At 37.9% G+C, this 22,269-nt stretch overlaps 1 protein-coding gene across 3 annotated transcripts in view; it reads left to right on the forward strand.

Annotated features, from left to right (window-relative positions):
* LOC136677970 (DNA annealing helicase and endonuclease ZRANB3-like) overlaps nucleotides 1-22,269 on the forward strand; it is a 166,776-nt gene that overhangs the window by 21,502 nt on the left and 123,005 nt on the right. For all 3 annotated transcript variants that reach the window (XM_066655694.1, XM_066655696.1, XM_066655695.1), the window contains exons 3-6: nucleotides 12,560-12,578; nucleotides 14,260-14,438; nucleotides 15,739-15,970; nucleotides 20,494-20,579. In XM_066655694.1, the coding sequence (XP_066511791.1) occupies nucleotides 12,560-12,578; nucleotides 14,260-14,438; nucleotides 15,739-15,970; nucleotides 20,494-20,579 (516 nt within the window). The remainder of the gene's footprint in view (nucleotides 1-12,559; nucleotides 12,579-14,259; nucleotides 14,439-15,738; nucleotides 15,971-20,493; nucleotides 20,580-22,269) is intronic.

Here is a 22,269-nt window from a genome sequence, read left to right on the forward strand (position 1 = left end):
TATCACAGCCAAGTGTATATTACATTATAAATGTATATTTCATTACATACATTTTGTTAAATATTGATAAAAATAAAATTAATGTAACGGTTGGGTTAATTCTTCATGTAAACGCTAATTTTTAATAATGGTAATAATCTGATCATATGTGTTTCCCTTTTATTCTCAGCACATGGCAGCATCACCCAATATCCATTTATGTAATTTCAATTTGCCTGCATTGTTGTCTGCATTTTAGATCAGTAGTTATTAACTTAAAAACGATGTATGTTCATATCTACACTTTTTCTCTCACCTCAGATAAAACAGCCCAGCATTGCTGACTATGTTTTGAAGAAGATCTGCACACCACAGCAAGCAGCTGTTCTCACTGATGGTATCCTGAATATGCTAGTAACAGACAGGAAACCAAATTAGGCTTGTCTTCCTTTTTATCCGAGTAATAATTGATTAATCGAAAAAGTAATCGACAGATTAATCGATTATCAAAATAATCATTAGTTGCAGCCCTAGTTCTGATGCTAGGGCGAGAGCTGTGGATACCAGCAGAAATGGCTTTAGGTAAAAGTCCAGACACACCAGCAGTGACCAGCTATGTAAAGCGGGCATAAGATAGAAAAGGAACAGTGACAAAGTGGAGAGATTTTAGGGCTGGGCACCTGGTGTGGGTGTAGAGCCCAAAGAGGAAGAATGGATGATGCTCAAAGATAAATTGTTATTGGGTGGGGCCTTGTGAAGTTCTGGAAAGAATCGGTGAGGTGGTGTATAGCGTTCAGTTGCTGCCTAGGTGTAGACAGGTGACCCTCCACCGACATAGGTTGGCCCTGTACAGAGGCAACGCATGCCCTCATTGACTCCCTGTGCTCTTTCCCCAAGTCTCACCCACTGTTGCACCTTACAACTCACCCACAGTCTTTCCCACCCCCAGACTCTTCCTCTGTTCAGCAACAGGCACAGCCCTTTTTGTTCAACTCCAATAGACCCCAGAGAAAAAAACGGGGCCCCGGGCCACCTCAGTGACTTTTCTAGGGGACTTGGTGAGAGGGGTGCAGTGCCCCAACCCTGCAGTAATGTTCTGTGTTATGGACTGGGTAAAAATGCAGGTGTATATGAGTTTAAGATGCGCATGTTTGCGTGGTTACGACCAATAGTAACCATTTCAGTTACTTCATTAAAGTGGAAGTCTTCAGGTCCTTCTCGCCCAGTCTTTCAAAGCGTCCAGTGGACGTTACAGTACATTGTATTTAATGTGTATTATTTGTGTGTAGTATTTAATCGAGTTAATAGAAATCTTAACAAAATATTCTGAAGAATATTTATATTCAAACGTTGCAACATAACAAGAACATGACAAATGAAGACGTATGGATGTATAGTGCCTGTGTGTAGGTGTATTTAGTCTACTGGGAGCAGTGTTGGTATTACAGTCTCACAAAAGCAGGGAGGAAGGATTTGCGCTAACGCTCTTTCGTATAACTTTGGTGGAGCAACATGGCACTGAATTCACAGCCCAGTGCAGCCAGAGTCTTACAAATGGGTTGAGAGTTATTCTCCAGCATGCTAACTTGGATAACATCCTGCTTTCTCCCATCACCTTCAATGGGTCTAGGTTACTTTCAAACCCTGTTAGCATTTGCTAAATTATAATGTTTTAGCCAAGCATAAGAAATCATTCAAGCGATTACAAAGCGGTCTGTAAATGTATTTCCTTAATCTGTGTGAGTTACACTACAAATGTCCAAACTGTAATCGAGATTCTTGCCTTTAGTGGTTTGCTCTTTGAAAGTTAGGCAGGCCTATGTTGACAGAAGCTAATTTATTTTTCTAATTTAGCTGATTTTAGTAGTACTAATGACTAGTTTACATGGAATAAATGTATAAATCATGAATTTTTAAAATTTATTTAGGAACAAAATGGATGTAACTTCATAGGAGTTGCTTTTACTCATATGAACCAGGGTTAGCATGAGTTGAATGTCAATTTTGCAGATCATTTTATTCCATTAGCTGTTGCTAATGATGGTAAGCGCTTGTGTGTTTGTTGAAAGTGTTTCTTTCGAGCTGAACGATTTTGATGCTTCTGGCTGTATTAGATTTGTTTCCATGCTCCTCTTGCACTAGAATATAACCTCTGTGGGTTTCTTTGGTATTATTGATTGACACATTCTCTCTTTCTTTCTCTCTCTCTCTCTAATTCAGTAATACCCCTTGAAGCAGAACTGCTTTCTTTTACAGTAGCAGCACCCCACACACACACAAGCACATACAAAGGGACAAAGTTTTATCACAAACATGCTGTGAGCAGGCAGGATAGAAATGCTGGAAGTGTAGACTATTCTTAGAGCTGTGGTTTTGACTTTCAAAATGTTTCAGTGTGGCCTCCTGTTTACTTTTTACTGGTACTTCCACAGTTAGTCTTGCACCAAGGACCTGTGGGGTTTGTGGCTCAGTTTCAGATGAAGTTTCAGAGCAACCGTCAGTCCAAAGTCAGTCGACAAATGGAGAGTCAAGGTGAACACCTCCTTATAAGAGCCTCCCACCCATGAAGTGTGCCAAAACGCTGAAGCAAAAAAATTGTATCATGAAAATCTACAAAAGAAATAAAATGATAGCAATGACTAGAAAAATGCAAAGGAAAATAAGTAATAAAGTAGTTGTGTCTTTAAAAAAATACATACACACACACACACACACACACACACACACACATATATATATATATATATATATATATATATATATATATATATATATATATATATATATATATAAACGCTGCACAATATTACCTCCATAGAGCAAGTGCTGTAAGAATCTAGATTAGCATACAGAATGCTGACAGAATTACAGAGCTTAATGAGCCCTGAGCAACAGTCTGTGCTTTAACCTGCTACCCCAGCATTTGCCACCCCAACTGCTTCCAGTGACAAAATGTATCTGCCTTTATGTCTAGTCTGCTTGATGAGCCAGTCAGTGCTTATTGATCAGGACAATGAGCCCATAGCTTCAATGGGAGCATCTAAAACCTTGTTCTAATTGTGGTGAAAAAGAAGGTGAAAAATAGAGACCCAGGAACAGGGCCGTTCAAACAGAAGCACAAAAGAGTTAATGGTAGCCACTTTTAAAAGGAAAGCAAAAGCATTTAACACTGGGCAAGTTTGGCCCTGGACTAATGACGCAAATGTTCTTAGCTTGTTCACAAGCGTAGTAAATATTAATTTAAAAAAAGTCCGTTTCCCTGATATTTTGGTTTATATTAGCAATTTTAAATATTCAAAACCTTTTTGCTTACTCATAACCTATGCAAATGTGAAGGTTTGTTTGCCTGTTTTGTCATAATGCACTAATGGGTGGAAAAATAAATATTAATTAGTAATATATGTCTAAGAGCTGACCTTATTATTTGTGTATTACAACTTTTTTTTAATTTCAGCACACTTGGAGGAGAACATTAAATGAGGAGGTCTGTTATGCCAACAGATATCTGCCTGCATTGCCCAGCATTATGCTGCATGAATGAGAGAGTGGGCCAGAGCTTTTGGCTTTAGTTGAAAGATGTCAGTGATGGGGATCCCAATTGTGATCTGACAGTGATGGGCCAGTGCTTAGTAGTCTGTTAGTGAAACATTGCCCATGAAACCCCACTTTGTCTGTTGTGGGCATATTCAGATGTGCACAGAATAATAAAAAAAGGATAATTTACTAATGAGCTTCTCTTTCATAACTTGGGCCCCACACTCAACAATAGTAACAACAAAGGTGCTACAATGGGTTCTTTGAGCACTGCCATAAAAGAACCACCATGTTTGTTTAAGAGATGTATAGTGTGAAGAACCTTTGAAAGTTTGAAAAAAAAATCCATCACTCGATCTTGAGTTTCTTTACTCATTTATGAACATATTATCTTACTTTATTTAGAAAGGGGAGCCACTTCACCTAACCTCCATGTTTTTGAACTGTGTGAGGAAACCAGAAACCCTGGAAGAAATCCACACAGACACAGGTAGAAGATGGAAACTCCACCCAAATGGGACTTCAACCCAAGATCTAAACCACTAAGCCACAGTGTTGCTCAAGTAATAGGGACAATATTGCCTGTGTCATTACTACTGTGTTTAACACTGTAGAATATGCACTAAATAACTTTTTCGGGAAGAGTAGGAAATCACCCTCCATAATTTCAGGACATTGCTGTACTGTAGGGGGAGCCTAAAGTACTAAATCTTACATAATGCTGATTTAAATCAGTGGTTCCCAAAGTGGGAGGTGGTGGGTGGTTGGGCACAAGTCAAATGAATGAGAAATCATGTCACTTGTGATAATTCCGTGGTAATTGATTTGCCGCTTTGTTTTGTTCAATAAGGAATTATAGTTTTGAGTTAGAGTATGATTTACAATGTTTAAAATAAGTGCCAGTGGTGTTTAGAAGCTGAAGACATGTGTGTACTGGAAAGTATGTATGTGTGTGTCTGAAATTATCTCATCTGAAAAATAAGGCCACTGCAGATGTTTGGAAACCACTTTATGAACTAATTTGCATAAAGTCAAGCATATGATTTTTGCTCTGTTGTCTTTTCCTTTCTTTTGCCAAATCACGGCTACAAATCGCCTGCTCTCATTTGGTGCCTTTCCTTTGCAAGGTACCTACTTAAATTGGGATCTTTAATGCACTTTTCAGCCCTGGTCCCTATTCACTTATCTATTAGCATAGCTTCTCTATGAAATGTGCTATATGTCACAAACCCCCATCTATAATAGGAACCGTGGGCATTAGAAACCATAACGGCAGCGATATCATTAATTTTGTTATCATTAAAGTTGTTTACTTGTCATGTATTTAAAAGGCCACAGCATAATTTTATGAGCTGCTATTGTAAGTCAGATAAAAACAAATGTGACCGCTGCTGTAAATTTTAGATTTTGCTGATGGTTAATTGTGCTGGAGTTCTGCATTTCATTGTGATTGACATATCTCTCTGGCCAATCAGCGCTCTTCAAAATTTACATGTCACATTTAGTCCCAACCCAGCTTGCTTGGAACTAAAAAGTACTAAAAAGCACCATTTTCAGATGCCATGTAGCAGATTTGTCTACTGGAAAGCAAAAATACTAAGTCGTGTAGGTACCATGCAGAGGAAAATGGCATTAGGAAAAGACATATGGCTTTCTAGTAAGACTACACTTATAAAGGTTTATAAATGGTTTTTAATTTGTTTATTATATGGTAAATAATTTGGTTGTTGTTAATCATTATTAACACAGAGATAGAAAGGGCAATAGTGAGCTTTTTGTCTAATACTGAAAGTGTCAGAACTTACTGAAAATGTCAAGATATAGAATAAGCTAAGACCTGAGAATGTGAATTTAATTATTTCATATGTTATTTATGAGATGGCAAATGTCAATATTGTATTCGTAATAGAACATAGATGACAGATCAAAAGTTTAATCCGAATAAATGTAACATTTTAAAGGAAAAATGTTGATTCAAAAATTCACAGTGTCAACAAATCCTAAAAAAGTTGGGACAAGTAGCAATAAGTGGCTGGAAAATGGAAATTGAGCATATAACAAAAAGCTGGAAGACCAATTAACACTAATTAGGTCAATTGACCACATGACAAATTGTGAATAAAAACTGAATGCAATGATGTGGAGATGGCAAATGTCAATATTGTATTCGTAGTAGAACATAGATGACAGATCAAAAGTTTAATCTGAATAAATGTAACATTTTAAAGGAAAAATGTTGATTCAAAAATTCACAGTGTCAACAAATCCCAAAAAAGTTGGGACAAGTAGCAATAAGTGGCTGGAAAATGGAAATTGAGCATATAACAAAAAGCTGGAAGACCAATTAACACTAATTAGGTCAATTGACCACATGATTAGGTATAAAAAGACTTTCTCAGAGTGTCACTGTCTCCCTGAAGCCAAGATGGTAAGAGGATCACAAATTCCACCATTGTTGCGCAGAAAGGTAGTGCAGTAATATCAGAATGGTGTTACTCAGCGTAAAATAGCAAAGACTTTTAAGTTATCATCATCAACCGTGCATAACATCATCAAAAGATTCAGAGAATCCGGAACAATTGCTGTGCGTAAGGGTCAAGGCCATATAACTCTACTGGATGCTCGTGATCTCCGGGCCCTTAAACGTCACTGCACCTCAAACGAGAATGCCACTGTCAAGGAAATAACAGAAAGCATTGTCAGTGAACACAATCCACCGTGCCATTCGCCGTTGCCAGCTGAAACTCTACAGTGCAAAGAGGAAGCCATTTCTAAGCAAGCTCCACAAGCTCAGACATTTGCACTGGGCCAGGGGTCTTTTAAAATGGAGTGTGGCAAAATGGAAGACTGTTCTGTGGTCAGATGAGTCACGATTTGAAGTTCTTTATGGAACACTGGGATGCCATGTCATCCGGACCAGAGAGGACAAGGATAACCCAAGTTGTTATCAGCGCTCCGTTCAGAAGCCTGCATCACTGATGGTATGGGGTTGCATGAGTGCTTGTGGCATGGGCAGCTTGCATGTCGGGAAAGGCACCATTAATGCAGAGAACTATGTTCAGGTTCTAGAACAACATATGCTCCCATCTAGACGTCATCTCTTTCAGGGAAGACCCTGCATTTTTCAACAAGATAATGCCAGACCACATTCTGCAGCAATCACAACATCATGGCTACGTAGGAGAAGGATCCGGGTACTGAAATAGCCAGCCTGCAGTCCATATCTTTCACCTATAGCGAATATTTGGCACATCATAAAGAGGAAGGTGCGACAAAGAAGGCCCAAGACGATTGAACAGTTAGAGGCCTGTATTAGACACGAATGGGAGAGCATTCTTATTTCTAAACTTGAGAAACTGGTCTCCTCTGTCCCCAGACGTCTGCTGAGTGTTGTAAGAAGAAGGGGGGATGCCAGACAGATAAAAAATGGTCTTGTCCCAACTTTTTTGGGATTTGTTGATGCCATGAATTTTTGAAACAACATATTATTCCCTGGGGCGGCACGGTGGCGCAGCAGGTAGTGTCGCAGTCACACAGCTCTAGGGGCCTGTAGGTTGTGGGTTCGATTCCCGCTCCGGGTGACTGTCTGTGAGGAGTTGGTGTGTTCTCCCCGTGTCCGCGTGGGTTTCCTCCGGGTGCTCCGGTTTCCTCCCACAGTCCAAAAACACACGTTGCAGGTGGATTGGCGACTCGAAAGTGTCCATAGGTGTGAGTGTGTGTGTGTCTGTGTTGCCCTGTGAAGGACTGGCGTCCCCTCCAGGGTGTATTCCCGCCTTGCGCCCGATGATTCCAGGTAGGCTCTGGACCCCCCGTGACCCTAAATTGGATAAGCGGTTACAGATAATGGATATTATTCCCTTAAAATGATACATTCTCTCAGTTTAAACTTTTGATCTGTGATTTGTGTTCTATTCTGATTAAAATATTAGATGTTGGCACCTCCACATCATTGCATTCAGTTTTATTCACAATTTGTTTAGTGTCCCAACTTTTTTGGAATCTGGTTTGTAAAAATATGTGCTAAAACTGATGGGATTAATGTCAACTGATGGAGAACACAAAATATGCTTAGTATCCTGCAAGATCCGAGGTTTAACTGTGTAGATGGACATGGGTTTATTTACAGGTCACTGTTACCCTTCATTTCTATGTGTTATCACTGACTTTTAATGTGTTTATTACATAACTAATAACATTAATAATCTGATTGTAAACCATTTATAAATCATTTATAAGTGTATATTTATTCAAAATTGACATGTGTTTACCTAGCAAATGTAGGTATGTACTTTGAAAGGTATACTGGCATTACATTATGATTTAGCTGAGCAAATTACAGTATGTCATGTACACTACAATTAACTTAAATGTTTAAGGATACGTTCACATTAAAAGCCTCATTTGCCAATTCAGATTCTTTGGTTCAGATTTGGTTGTCTTGATAGTTTACATTCATAAATATAAATGTCCTTTATCTGTCTGAAATGTGAACAAATATGGAAAGGTGACCCATTAGTAGCTCTTGTGCAGTCTTATTCTAAAGTGGTACCAGAAACGACAGACCATCTGTCATATGTTCTCGTTCATAATAATGTGAATATTGCTTGGCATTGTCATTGGGCAGCTTGTTAATAATTGCCAGTATCTGATTATAACATCCAGTCATTGTCTCCTATTTTCAGTGGTTTTAATGAAACTGTTCTCTCTATTCCTGAGACCTGCTAGCCTTTTACTGACTGACACAAAAAGGACAGAGAACAAACACTTTATAATAATGGATTTCCAGAGTATTTGCTGAAATAATTTCCTTCACTTACCACCCCCCCTCACCTTTGGGTGGATATATGACATTTGTAACTCATGGTTCTTGGAGATAACATTTAAAATAGCATGGAGAAGAGAAAGGTCTTGAAGTGATGCTGTTAGCCACGAGAGCTTTCTGACTCCCAGAAGCAGAATATGTGCCTAGCACAAACCAGGTTATTTAAGGAGGAGTGATTAATGAGTGTGGAAATGGCACATGTGCTGGTATACACTTGTGTACACATTTGCGCATTCACACACACTCTCTCTTTAACACACTCACACCTGAGGAAAGCGCTGGATCAATTAGGAAGAAAAAAATACAGCAGTTGCAGGATATAGAACATTAATCACGTTCTCTCAGCTGAGGAGGCGGAAGAGAGATTTTGTTTCTGTGTGTCTTTGTGATACTCACACTATCAAACTTAGTTGCCCCTCCTTGTACAAGTCTGTCATGGTGTCTGTGTTTTTATGTCTCTTGCCCATACCTCCTTTTTCTCCTCTGTTTTCTCCATTCCCCTCTCTCTCTCTCTCTCTCTCTCTCTCTCTCTCTCTCTCTCTCTTTCTCTTTCTCTTTCTCTCGCTCTCATATTAGATACTAGCTTCTAAAAATTTGAACAGAGATGCAAAGCAGTGGTACCACAAACCGTTATGATTCACCACTGCTCTTCATTCTAGCCGTTTGCAGGGTTGCTTAATTTGTTTGGGGCAAATCCCCAGCTTAGCCCGACTCACCAGATCAATTAAAATCTCTCACCTCAAAGGCTCAACATACGATCACAGTCTCGCCATTTCTTTTTCTAAAATGAAGATTAAAGGAGAAGAACAAATATACCTTCCTTATGAGTTCCCTCACAGTGAGAACAAAATTAAAGTGACATTTACTTTGAAAAAGCAAAATGAAACAGTGCCATCAGGGCTGGTGAGCATAATTTATTTCCAGTCCTATCCAGAGTGACAGGTAGGTTTGATTATTGGTCTGAGTGTTTCGAGAATGCAGTCATGAATACCAAAGAACATAAACAAAAAAAAACAACAACATAAAAGTAATCTAATCCAGTGGTTCTCAAAGTGGGGTGCGTGCCCCCTAAGTGGCGGGGGTGGGGGGTGGCAAAGCAAATGGACTACGCATCTTTGAACACTGCTAGTAAAATATGGACAAGTTTGTGAGAGCTAAATTTGCAGCAAATGAGTTTTCTGAAGCCACAACTTCAAAGGGAAAACAAGAAAATATGAAGAGGCATATCTCAAATCAAGTTCATACTAGTTACTGAAGAGATGTGGGGATTAAATGTGTCTTTTTTGCAAAGCAAATGTGCAGGTTTTAGGTTTTTTCTCTCAGGAAGCTGTTTTAAAATGAATTTTTTGTGCAAGGAAGCAATTAAGTGTTTAAGCATGTTTAACCATGAATTATTCACTGTTATCAGCACAATCACTTTATTATATATATATTTTATACGTATTCTATACGTAGTTGCAGTTTTGTATGAATGTATAAATACATTCCAGTGGAGCTTGGAAGTAAAAGATGTGCATGTTTCGAAACGATGGGGGTGAAAAGGGGGACGCGAAAATATTCTCATCTACAAAAGGGGGGCATAGCAGAAAATGTTTGGGAACCACTGAGCTAATCTAACATGGGAAATTGGTATAAGGTTGCTAACATTTTTATTTTTTTAAATATATATTTTGGTGGATTGTTCTCAATTATACAAGTGTCACTGGCATTGCGCATGGCTCCAGCGGTGTTGCTGTGGTGCTGGGGATGGTCTGCCTCTTTGGTGGTCCTCGGGACTGTAATTGCATCACAGTACTCTAAAATGTTGCACAATTATATATCACCTGAACACCAGTTGCTTATTGGACAGAACACAGAAAAGTTAAATGATCATTTCTTGTTTATTTTTTTAATCAAATCTCTAATTTTGTTGTATTTCATATTCTCACATCACCAGTTATCCCTTACAGGGATATAAATATACTGATAAATATACTGTTACGACCCAGTCTAGGGTTGAGCCGTAACAGAATGAAGTGTGTGTTAGGATTAATGTATGGGAAATTAATAACTGTAAAAGAGATGAGAATGTGGACGAAAAAGGACACAAATGGAATGAAATGGATAATGGATAAAATGTATAGCGTAGATGTGATATTTACAAAACACAAGCACCAGTGAAGTTCAGGATGGCCTTATGCTGACAAAAATAACAAACACCCTCCTAACTGTCACACAGACAACTCTAACTTACCTAAGTGAAAACAAAAAGGAAACAAAAGACAATGTCTTACCTCACTCCCTATATATATATACACAAAAACACACACAAAACCCACTCCCAAAACAATCAGCAGCCAACCCAACTCTGGTGAAATATATACAGTGTTTATAATAATTTACAAATAACAGATCTAACGTCAGTAACCAAAAGGGGCAAAAACAAACTCGTACTCGAAGTAGGAATGTCACAAAGTCAAAACCAAGAAAACACACAGAATTCTATATACACAATGAAATCACAAAAGAACAGAGCACAAAACATGGCTGACTAGCAGCGTACACACAGACATATTTATGGTGATAGACAGAACACATGGACAGGATGGTGGACCGGACTCAGGACCACTCCTGACCACTCAGGACTCAGGACAATGAACAAATACATGAACTGGAATCAGGAACGAATTCTAGACGGGTGAACAAACACACGGACTGGAACAGACGGCAGAACCTAGAATTCTACAGAGACAGAGAGGGAGAGAGAGAGAGAGCAAACATACACATACACAGCGCAGCGTAACAATACTGATAAATGAATCAGTATAAATTGTCCTTACAATTTACAATTTACAAATTACAGTGTATGGGAAATTAAATTTCAGTACATTTTAGAATACTAGAGAGTATTACATTGTCATATGTGGAATAGAACCTTATCATTATACCCTACTTCCAATGGGCAAGGTCATGCATGACAGAGCATGAATTAGGCCTTGTTCCATTACTTCCAATCAATGTTATGTATGTGACATTGGCTTCACTCTCTCTTGAGATGGACCCTTCCCTTCCCCCATCACATGCCACTGTGCCAGCAGGTTTTGGTGTTTGGGAGCTAATGTTACAGACACAGGCAATTTGCCGTTTTGCTCTGGTGGGTTGGGCTGTCTGGTGTGTCTTGAAAGAAGCCCTTGCAGATCTTTACCTTCCCAGTTTAGCTTTCAGAGTTTAGCTAACAGCTAATGGGGTGGAATCTGAGACAACCAATGACTGGAAGAAAAATTTTGCAAATACCAGGATATGAAAACATTGTGACATCTGTGTTTTAAGCCAACTTTATTGAATCCCTTAAAAAGGGCACATGTACAAAGGGAACCAGCGGTCCTATTGACTTGATGTGGCCAACACAATTTTCACCACATATCAATAGAAAATCCCTTAAATAACCCCTAAAACCAGCAAACTAACAAATGGGCTTCCACCAAGCATGCTGGGAACTTCCCATGAGCTTCCCAGTCCCTCCCATATTCTGTGCCACCACAGTATTAAAACACAAAATTTAATACATTTTTTTCTTTACCTGTGAAATTTGGAAATGGTTGGTTTTGTTTTCTTTTTCTGAATTTCATCTGAATTTTCTTGCCTCAGTCTGTGCCAACAATTTGTCTTTATGCAGCATGCAGTTAAAGTTCAGTAAATACATTTCCTTAGTAACTAATTGCTATTTTGGTTCCTGTGCATTTAATTAGGTAGTTGTTGTGGATGGACTTTCATGGTTCAGTGCAGGGGACTTAATTTATGGGTCAGTGTGTTTGTGTGTGTGTGGCCTTTTATTTAAATCTCCTCACACAAGGCCCACGTTGGACAGCCCTTTGCTCAGCCAGGTCTTAGATTGCACCTGTGTTTTTCAGCCATGGCTGTTCAGGCTAAATTGGCTGTTGAGTTCAGGTGTGTGTGAAATGATATTGAGCAAGGCACGCGAGACGGGAAGCTCCGATTCCACAATAAGGAGGAGATCAATAAACCCTGGCCCAGCTGCCTCCCCTGACGTCGATTCTAGTGAGAAATTAAAAACATCATTTGCAGGGTAATTATTTGGGGCACTGCTTAAGGGATGACCATTGCTTTTGATCACCTGTGAAGTCAGGATTTGCTGCTGTAATTGAACTCTCAGATTGGACTGAAAACAAGAGTGAAGAATAATCCTTTATTATTTCTTTCCCTGCCTTTTTTTCTGTCCTGCAGGTGTTTGATTGCAGATGAGGTAAGCACATGCTTATATTTGTACTATTTGATTTAGTTTATGAAGGTAAAGGAGGATTAACTCTTAAATATAATAAGTATCCTTCCAAAAATGGATAAAGGTAGGGGTGGGTGATTTGGTTCTAAAATATTATTATTTCAGGCTATTTTTTGTGATGATGATAAAAAAATGTTTCATTAATTAAAAAAAATGCTTTTGCATCAAAATAAATGTTAAAGTTTTATTTTAGTATAAATTTTAAGTTGCAAACATTCATTAGAATATAAACAACAATCTGCAAATATTTGGTAATTATATAAACAGTAGTAAATATTTAAGTAAAGATTTAGATTATAAATAATAACAAATAAATCTACCACAAACTAAAGTGCAGAATATTTAGAGCATGCATATAAATAGCAAACTTATACAATTTATACAAAAAAATACCTTTAAAGCTTTGCAGTAAATGACTAAAAGACTACAACTAGAACACACTTCTACTGCAGAGCCACTTTGCCTCCTGCTGTGCCTAAATGAATGTACAAATAAATGTATGCAGTATTATGTGTAACTGCATGACATCATTACATAAACAAGTCCAAATATTGCTATTATCATGGTATGGATAAAAAAAAAATTATAATAATTTTAAAAGTTGAATCCATATTATCACACGCAATATGATATTGCATAACCCTACTATGAAAGTTATTAAAATATTTATGTTTGGGCCCATTTGAAGGAGTAAAACACGCACACCCTCTGTTGCAGTGATGTCAAATCAAAGCCCAGGAGGGCTACAACATTGCACAATTTACTCAGTTCCTTGTTGTGCTACTCCTAATTCCACCCTAAAGGACTTGATAATAAGCTGTTGATTAGATGCTAAATCTGGTAAAGCGCTAAATTTTGACCTACTCTGGCAAGTATAGTACCATTTGTGTGTGGAGGATTCAAAATCTCTCTCAAATTTGAGTATGTGCAAATGCTTTAAACTTGTATTCATGTTTGAATCAGGGTCATTCGACCCCCAAGAAACTCTAAAATAAAGGTAATACTAACAGTTCTCTGTAATATTTTATTGTATATATATATATATATATATATATATATATATATATATATATATATATATATATATATATATATATATATATATGTTTTATATTAATAATTTCTGTACCTTCTGATCAGAAGTTTTATATATATATATATACACACACACACACAATTTTTTTTTTTTTTTTTTTTTTTTTTTTGCTTTTTCAGATAGCAAGAGTCCTTGGAGACTGTTGTAACTTTGCTGAGAGCTCATGATTACAAATGGTCCATTCCATTGTGCTTCATTCATTTTATCTTCAAGTTAGACAAGTCAGTCAATGAGCTGGGAAAACAAAACTGAATTATTAATCACCTGTAGATATTTAAGCAAACAAATTATTAACTTAATTCCGGAACTGTACTGAATGTTCTCAGAATTTATTGTAAATTGGCATCATATGCAATCTATAGTACCTGTATATACTTATGACTCAAATTTGATTCCATAGCATCAGTTCTCGTCTGCATTGCACATGAAAGTGAATTAGCCCTGATTTTAAAAAAAAGGGGGTGGGGCAAACCTGTATAAGACATAGTAGCAACTCCAGGATGCTATAGGCAGGTGTGTGCTGGACAGTGTTTTTTGGCTGTATTGCAGATGGGTCTAGGGAAGACAGTGCAGGCCATCTCTGTGGCATATGTTTACCGGCAGGAGTGGCCTCTCCTCATCGTGGTGCCATCTTCTATGAAGTATCTCTGGATCGAGGAGTTGGAGCGCTGGGTTCCTGAACTCCAGCCTGAGGATATCAACCTAGTGGAGACCAAAGCTGACATCATGTAAGGTTGCTTTATGTCTGTATCTCAAGCCATTAAATCGAGTAAAATATGGGGATGTTTAGCCATAACATGATTTTATTTAATTAAAATAGGAAAGTGACCTGTGAAATGTTTTATATAAACAATTCTTTAAACATTTCAGGTCAATTCCTATGGATTCAACTGTACAGAAAATTTAATTACTCTGTAGATTGGTGAAAAAGAGCTGTCAGCATCACCAGTGGCTGAAAAGGGTGTACAATAGTTTTCAAACCTGACAAAATTTAAATATGTGTTAGGGCTTGGTGATATGTTCAAATTTATGTCACATTATATTATATTTAAATTTAGGCTGTAAGACAGCAAATGCCTCAAATAATTAAAAAAAAAAACCTGCTCTATATTTTCTCTAATGGTGATATGTTGTTTTGTAGTTATGTCTTATGGAGACTAGGGACTGTTATGACTGGTAGATGCTGTTAGTTGACCTGTAAAAACCTAAACGAATCTGTCAGAGAATGGGAGAGTAGGGTTCTGAAATCTTCCTCGTATGCTGAGGTCAGCCAGCAGAATTTATACTGCTGCCCAGTGGCATGGAACATTCCCACCAGAAGCATTACACAGAAACTTAAAAGCCTTGTAAAACATTTAAGGAAGCTGACATTCAGCAGGAGTGCTGAGCTGCATTTGGCAAAAGCTGGCGCTCTTCTGCATGTTTGACGGCTGGATAGGGTAGGCAGGCATGGGGTTTCATTGTCTTTTCCCCGTTATTGATGCTTTTAAAAAGAGGCACACAAATTGGTCCGCACATCCCAAGGATCTTAGCCCAGGGTTGAACTGACCTTAAACTCGATGCCATGGCAACGACTTCCTGTTGTGTGAACTCCAATGGCCTACAGAACAAATTCGATGCAAACACCGCTTTTAAAAAATGACCAACATTTAAAGGATTGTCATCAGAGCCAAGGCAGAGCAGAATATTGGGGTGAATGTCCTGAATGTACACCACCTGAATGTACACCAGTAAAGGTTTCGCTTTCACAGTAGAGTTTTGTAGGTCATTGTAAGTCATGTCATATGTTTCAAAGTAGTTGGTCAGTGTGAGTAGTGATACTTTAATGAGGAAGTTTTAAGGAATTCATTTTCCCCTCAGGCCAAATCTAGTCATCTAAAAATGTGACAGATTTTTTGCAAAATATGGCACATTGTGCACTGAATATGAGTTTTGTGTATGTAAGTCCAGATATGTTGTTATAAGCTGTCAGTTTTGAGCTTTTCAGAATTACTGAAGTGTATATTCTTTTTTTTCTGTTTCTTTTAGGGGGATCAGCCAGAGTAAAGTGACAGTGTTGGGCTATGGTCTGCTCACCACTGACGCGCGGTCGCTGGTGGAAGCCCTAACCAAGCAGTGCTTTGGAGTGGTCATCATAGACGAGTCACACTACATGAAGTCCCGTAATGCAGCACGCACCAAGATCTTGGTCCCAGTCATTCAGAGCGCAAAACGTGCAATTCTACTGACAGGAACACCTGCATTGGGCAGACCAGAAGAGGTAAAGGAAGTGTAGTAGGAGGAGCACTTTCATGAGAGAACATGCCTAAGTTCTAGAGCTGTGTTCCATTTGGTATTATCAGCCAAACTATTTCTTCAGCCCTAGAGTAGATGTGCTGTTATTAAAGCCTCTTATTTGCTTCCTATGCCCCAACGCCCTCCTATTATACTATCAGCAGCTCTTGATGTATAAATTGTGCATAGTCTCATGTGGGTGTAGTCATTTTTTTTGTCCTCTATAACAGTTTTTAACAGGTTTGGAGACAGTAATAGTCTGTGCCTGACTATTCTGTTTCACTGCTGCCCTTATCTGGGATCTGGGTTTATCTTTATCTGTGTTTATAAAAAAAAAAAAAAAAAAAAAGGTTTTTATTATTAGGGAGAAAAAAATCCAAACCTGCATGGCCCTGTGTGAAAAAGTGTTTGCCCTCTAAACCTAATAACTGGATGAACCACCCTTAGCAGCAACAGCTGCAATTAAGTGTTTGTGATAACTTGCAATGAATCTTTCACAGTGCTCTGGAGGAATTTTGGCACACTCATCTTTGCAGGATTGTAATTGAGCCACATTGAAGGGTTTTAGAGCATGAACTGCCGTTTTAAGGTCATGCCACATTGTCTCAATAGGATTCAGGTCAAGACTTTGACTAGGCCCCTCCAAAGTCTTCACTTTGTTTTTCTTCAGCCATTCAGAGGTAGACTTGCTGGTGTGTTTTGGATCATTGTCTTGCTGCAGAACCCAAGGTCATTTCAGCTTAAGGTCACGAACATATGATTTGGATATTCTCCTTCAGGATTTTTTGGTAGACAGCAGAATTCATAGTTCAATTTATCACAGTCTTCCAGATCCTGAAGCAGCAAAACAGGCCCAGACCATCACACTAACACCACCATGTTTTACTATAGGTATGATATTCTGAAATTTGGAAGATTTTGGAAATCTTCCAAAAAGTTACGTTTTTGCCTTGTCAGTCCACAGAGTATTTTCCCAAAAGTCTTGGGGATCATCAGGCAGTTTTCTGGCTAAATTGAGATGAGCTTTAATGTCCTTTTTGCTCAGCAGTGGTTTTTATCTTGGCACTCTGCCATGCAGGCCATTTTTGCCCAGTCTCCTTCTCATGGTGGAATCATGGACACTGACCTTAATTGAGACAAGTGAGGCCTGCAGTTCTTTGGATGTTGTTGTGGGGGCTTTTGTGAGCTCTTGGGGTAATTTTGGTCGCCCGGCCACTCCTGGAAAGGTTTACCACTGTTCCACGTTTTCACCATTTGTGGATAATGGCTCTCACTGTGGTTCTCTAGAGTCCCAAACATTTAGAAATGGCTTAATAACCTTTTCCAGACTGATAGATCTCAATTACTGTCTTTCTCATTTCTTCCTGAATTTCTTTTGATTTTGGCATGGCGTCAAGCTTTTGAGGATCTTTGGGTTTTATATATATATATATATATATATATATATATATATATATATATATATATATATATATATATACATACACACACACATACATACACACACGAACAATCAATAAAAAAAAAAAAAAGGATGCTTACATAAATGTCAAAAAAGTTAGGAGTAGTGTAGAATTATCACTTTTGAGATAATTCAACTGTCCTCTATCTGCCTCATTCTCTATACATATCTAACACTCTCACTTGCACTCTCACTCTCAGAATAATGCCTGGCTATGATGAACACATTTACTGAGAGGAGTGAGCAGATGGGACCTGGATTAAAACATTTTTTTTGCCTATTATTCCCAAAAAATTATCCCATTGAAGCTTCTTGGGTATAATGCCAGTCACTGATGGCCAGTTATCAAAGGAAGCTGCACTAAACCTTTAAGAGAGAGCGAGAGAATAATGACACCACAGAATAACCTTTTGCACTCTGAGCCTTGCTATTTTCATGATATCTCCACAGCATTCACTAAATGACTGTGTCATTTTCGGCTGTGGGAACATTCCCCAGCAAAGAGAAGAATCATAGCACAGTCCTCTTCTCCACTGCTCTCAAAAGCTTTCTCCATCACTGCAGCATTACATCGCAACATTATACCCCTCTATCTCTATCTCACTGCTTTCTCTCTCTCTCTCTCTCTCTCTCTCTCTCTCTCTGCACTCTTTCAGTCTTGCTCTCCTCTCTTTTCTCTCTCCCTTAACCCCTATCTAGCACTTTCTTTCTTCATCTCTCTCTGTTCTCTCCTCTGTAACTCACATTCTAGTACTCTCTGTTCCTTGCTTGCTTGCTTCCTGATAGACTCACTTTTCTTACTGTCTTTTCAATCCTCAATGTATTTACACACATACTTTCTCTCTCCCTCTCTTCTTGCATGCTTGCTTTCTTTCTGTCTCACATCCTTAGTACGTTTTTGTTTATTTTATTTTTCTCTATCTCCTTTCTCTCCTCTATTTGAGTCTCTCTTGAGACTCTTGGTTCTTGCATGCTTTCCTTCTTTCTTACTCTGGCTATATTGTGTACAATTTCTTTATTTCTTGGTTTCATTCCACCCGCGCACACTCCTTCAAATTTCTTGCATGGTTTCTCTTTCCACTCCTCAGCACTTTTTTCTCTCTTTCTCTTATATCTTTTTATTATGGGAAAACAGGAGATTTTAATGCATTAATTTTGACTGAACACATTCTCAGCTCAACAGTTGCTAGGTTGGACAAGCTTTGTTTTTGTTTTTTTAATAGGTTGTGTTCAATATAAACTAGAACCACGATGTAATATAGTGCAAAATTCATGTAATTTCTCATCAGGATTTTTGTTTTCTTGGGTAAATCCAGTAGAACCTAGCAACAGTTGCTGTGAATGTATTTGTGGGCTAAGCATGTATAGGTTAATTGTTCTGCCCTCACAAAAAGCAACAAGAGACCACCCTCACTACTGTCTATTTCTTTCTCTCTCCTTTCTCAAATCTCCCTCTCACTTGAGCCCTTTTCCTCATCTCTTTCCTCCTCTTCATTCTCCCACGCAAAATGCGTGCTGGCTCCAGGAGCTTCCTGAAATGTCTCCAAGTTGCTAGAGCTTGCTAGATATTTTTTTTTCTTTGCTGCAAATGAACAATCAGCTTTATTTGACTAGTCACAAGGCAATTTCTGTGTGGTTTATTCTATGAAAGCATAATGCCTCCCATGAGAGATCAGGGAAAAGGGAAATCACAGCTACACTAAACAGGATTTTATGCACCCCCACCACCCCACCTGCAGTTTGTTTGCTTTTTTGCAGTGTATAAAAAGAAACCTGTAGGTGGCCTCTGTTCTGCTGGAGAATAAATCTATTCTTGTGTGATTATGCTTGTTAGCTGTGCATGGAGAGGCTACTGAGACATTCTGCATAAGTAAAAGAGGAAGCATTCTTGGTGTCTGCAGATTTCTGCTCCAGACAAACTCAAAGTACAAACATCCACAAATTGTGCCAAAAAAAAGGAGTTTACAAGACAGTAACCACATCAAATAACACAGCAGGCCATGAGTTGTGTACAAGTTTGAGAAACATTAATAACAACAGAAACTGATTATGCTGAGCACCAGTTATGCATTAATGACTCACAATGTGACCATTTCTAATTTTGTACTTGCATTTAATAAACCAGAACCTGGGTACATGAGATATTTTGATAATATAATTACCCTGCAGCCAAAAAGAAATAAATGTAATAATAAATGATATTTTTTGTTTGGATTGTCTTAAATTTTAATATATTTTCCTCTTAGTCTTGACTGCTATAACAGTCTCTGAACATTACTTTGGCGCAGGGTTAGATGGAGGGTTTTGGGTTAATTTTGGAAATTGTTAATTACATAATTTTTCCACTGTATATTTTTGTGTTTATCAGTGGTGTCAAATCTTAAGCCAAAGTGGGACAGTGAGTGATGGCAGGTTTTTATTCCTACAAAGTGAGAACACACATTATCAACTGCAGACATACTGAAACCATCAATAAAAGTGTCAAGTGTGTTTCTGCCTTGCAAAAAAAGATTGGTAGCCCTGTTGTGTGATTGTGGATCCTTGGCTAATTTTATTTAATTTCTCCAGTTTAATTTGGATGTATTGTTATGTTTATTTTGTATGTTAATTTATGATTTGCTCAAATTTGACCTTAAAGTAATAGTTTTTCCATTTTAATAGCTGTATGAGCAGAAAAACAGAACATTCACTGATCATAACAAATGTATTAATTGTACACATTTTAATAGTATAAACCAGCTGATTCTGAACATGACATTAAAACAATGTGATTGAATGCAGTTTCTATTTTCCACCACCATTAACACACATATACACAGTTTATGGCTGTAGCTGGAAATAGTTTTATATTTTTGAAGAGCTGCAAATGTAATAGCACCTTTTTACAGTGGAAGAACAAATTCAAATACAAAGCCAAATTCAGCTTTCTGGATCTACTTACTCTCAACAAGTTGTTTACTTACTTTTATGACTCTGCAGACTTGAAAAGTTCATATATCTCTGTTTATCTCACGCTTCATCTGCAACTCTCCCTATCTGTCTCTTAGCTTTTTATGCAGATAGACTCTCTATATCCACACCGATTTGGCACCTGGAGTGACTATGCCAAGAAATACTGCAATGCTCACTACAGGTAAGCACCTTGCTTTTTAATTATAGGTTTAAGTGCTTTGAGTACATTGAAACAAGATATAGTCATAAGCAGCTTATCAGAGAAGTGTACCATTTCTAACACATTATTGAATTACTGCTAATTATATATTCATTTTCTAATTACTGAGTGCTAATTGTCTCTGCAGAAGTGTGTGAAATAGTACTTTAGCCATGTGTATTCAGTTAGATGACACAGTTGCAGTAATCTGTCCTTTGCTAAATGGCATTTTATTTTGTAATGAATGAATTACAAATGTACAAAAGAAGAGACTCAACCCAAATCTGCTCGCATACAATTACAGATGGCTTATTGTAGACTTGGCTTTGCTAACTGCTTGATTTGACTGGCAGACAGTGGACCTAAAAACATTAAAGTAGAGTGAGATAGCATATGTAATTATTGATTAATTATTAATAATAGCCCAATACCAGTCCCATGACAGGTTGAATTTAACCCTTTGGAGTCGGTGCTTCTGCCCAGAGGATAAATCAGAACTTGCGCAAAAACACTTACACAACTCAATGAGTTTTTGTCTTAGAAACATAATAAACATACCCCCAGAAACCTTAAAGGATCTACTTTTCAAATATATGGTTAAGTTATACCTGGTTGTTATAGAAAGATAAGTAACAAGCACACTTCTCTCTGAGACCGAGACCCTTGATGGCCCACCCATTCATATATATATATATATATATATATATATATATATATATATATATATATATATATATATATATATATGATAATTGCATGTTAATCCAGCTCCAAGACGGCACAGTCATGCTTTTCAGCTGCCTGAGGAGGAACGATTTAATTTTATGATTTCCTTCATTTCTTGGGAAAAGGACAAATTTGTTGGCTGCATATGAAAGAGCCTCCGAAATGGGACAGTCTAGTCGCGCTACTGTGACGTAATCAGTCTACAAATGCATCCTTCGAAAGGATGCATCCCCTGAATTGAGATGCAGCTAAACTTTGCTATTTTAGTTATTTAGCAAACAAACTGTTCAGTTGGTCTCACTGATTGGGTGGAGTAGGGGCTAATAGGCCATTATCTTTGACAGTGGGGAGGGGATCGCTCATCTGTGTTTCACACCTATCTCATGAATAGTCAATGTGTGAGCCACAAGTATTGAGAAAATAGATAAAATTCATTTCAATATAGAAGAAAAATAAATTAAAATATCAGAAAGCTGTAAACACCCGTGTGTAGCCAATACCCATGTCTACAAAGTTCAGAGTTCTAAAGAAAACTTCATAAATGTTCATAGTCTGTTTTTTCACTATATATCAGCACCTTTTTGGGAGGTCCAAACAGATGAATGACCTACATGCTTCTCTCAAATTATTATTGCTGGGGTTGTGCTGAACATTAGCATTTTTAGCTCTTTGGGAACAAACTTTTTTAGGTAGGTAAAGTTTGTTAAAATATCAAGGCATGTCAGATGACCTCAGACGTGGCTGAAAGGCATCAGACTCAAGTGAGTTAATGCCATTTTCCCCTGTATTTATTCATGTGTGGGTGCTCTTCTCTTTGATTTGTACCTGAAATGCCAATTCTGGTACAATTACTGGGGAAATGAAATAAAGAGCATCTTGATTACTGAGATATCTTTTTGTTGAGCTTTGACTCCTAATGTTGAAACGTGCATACACGACTAGGAAC

The sequence above is a fragment of the Hoplias malabaricus genome, chromosome Y, assembly GCF_029633855.1.
Source record: "Hoplias malabaricus isolate fHopMal1 chromosome Y, fHopMal1.hap1, whole genome shotgun sequence".
In the NCBI taxonomy this organism is placed as follows: Eukaryota; Metazoa; Chordata; class Actinopteri; order Characiformes; family Erythrinidae; genus Hoplias; species Hoplias malabaricus.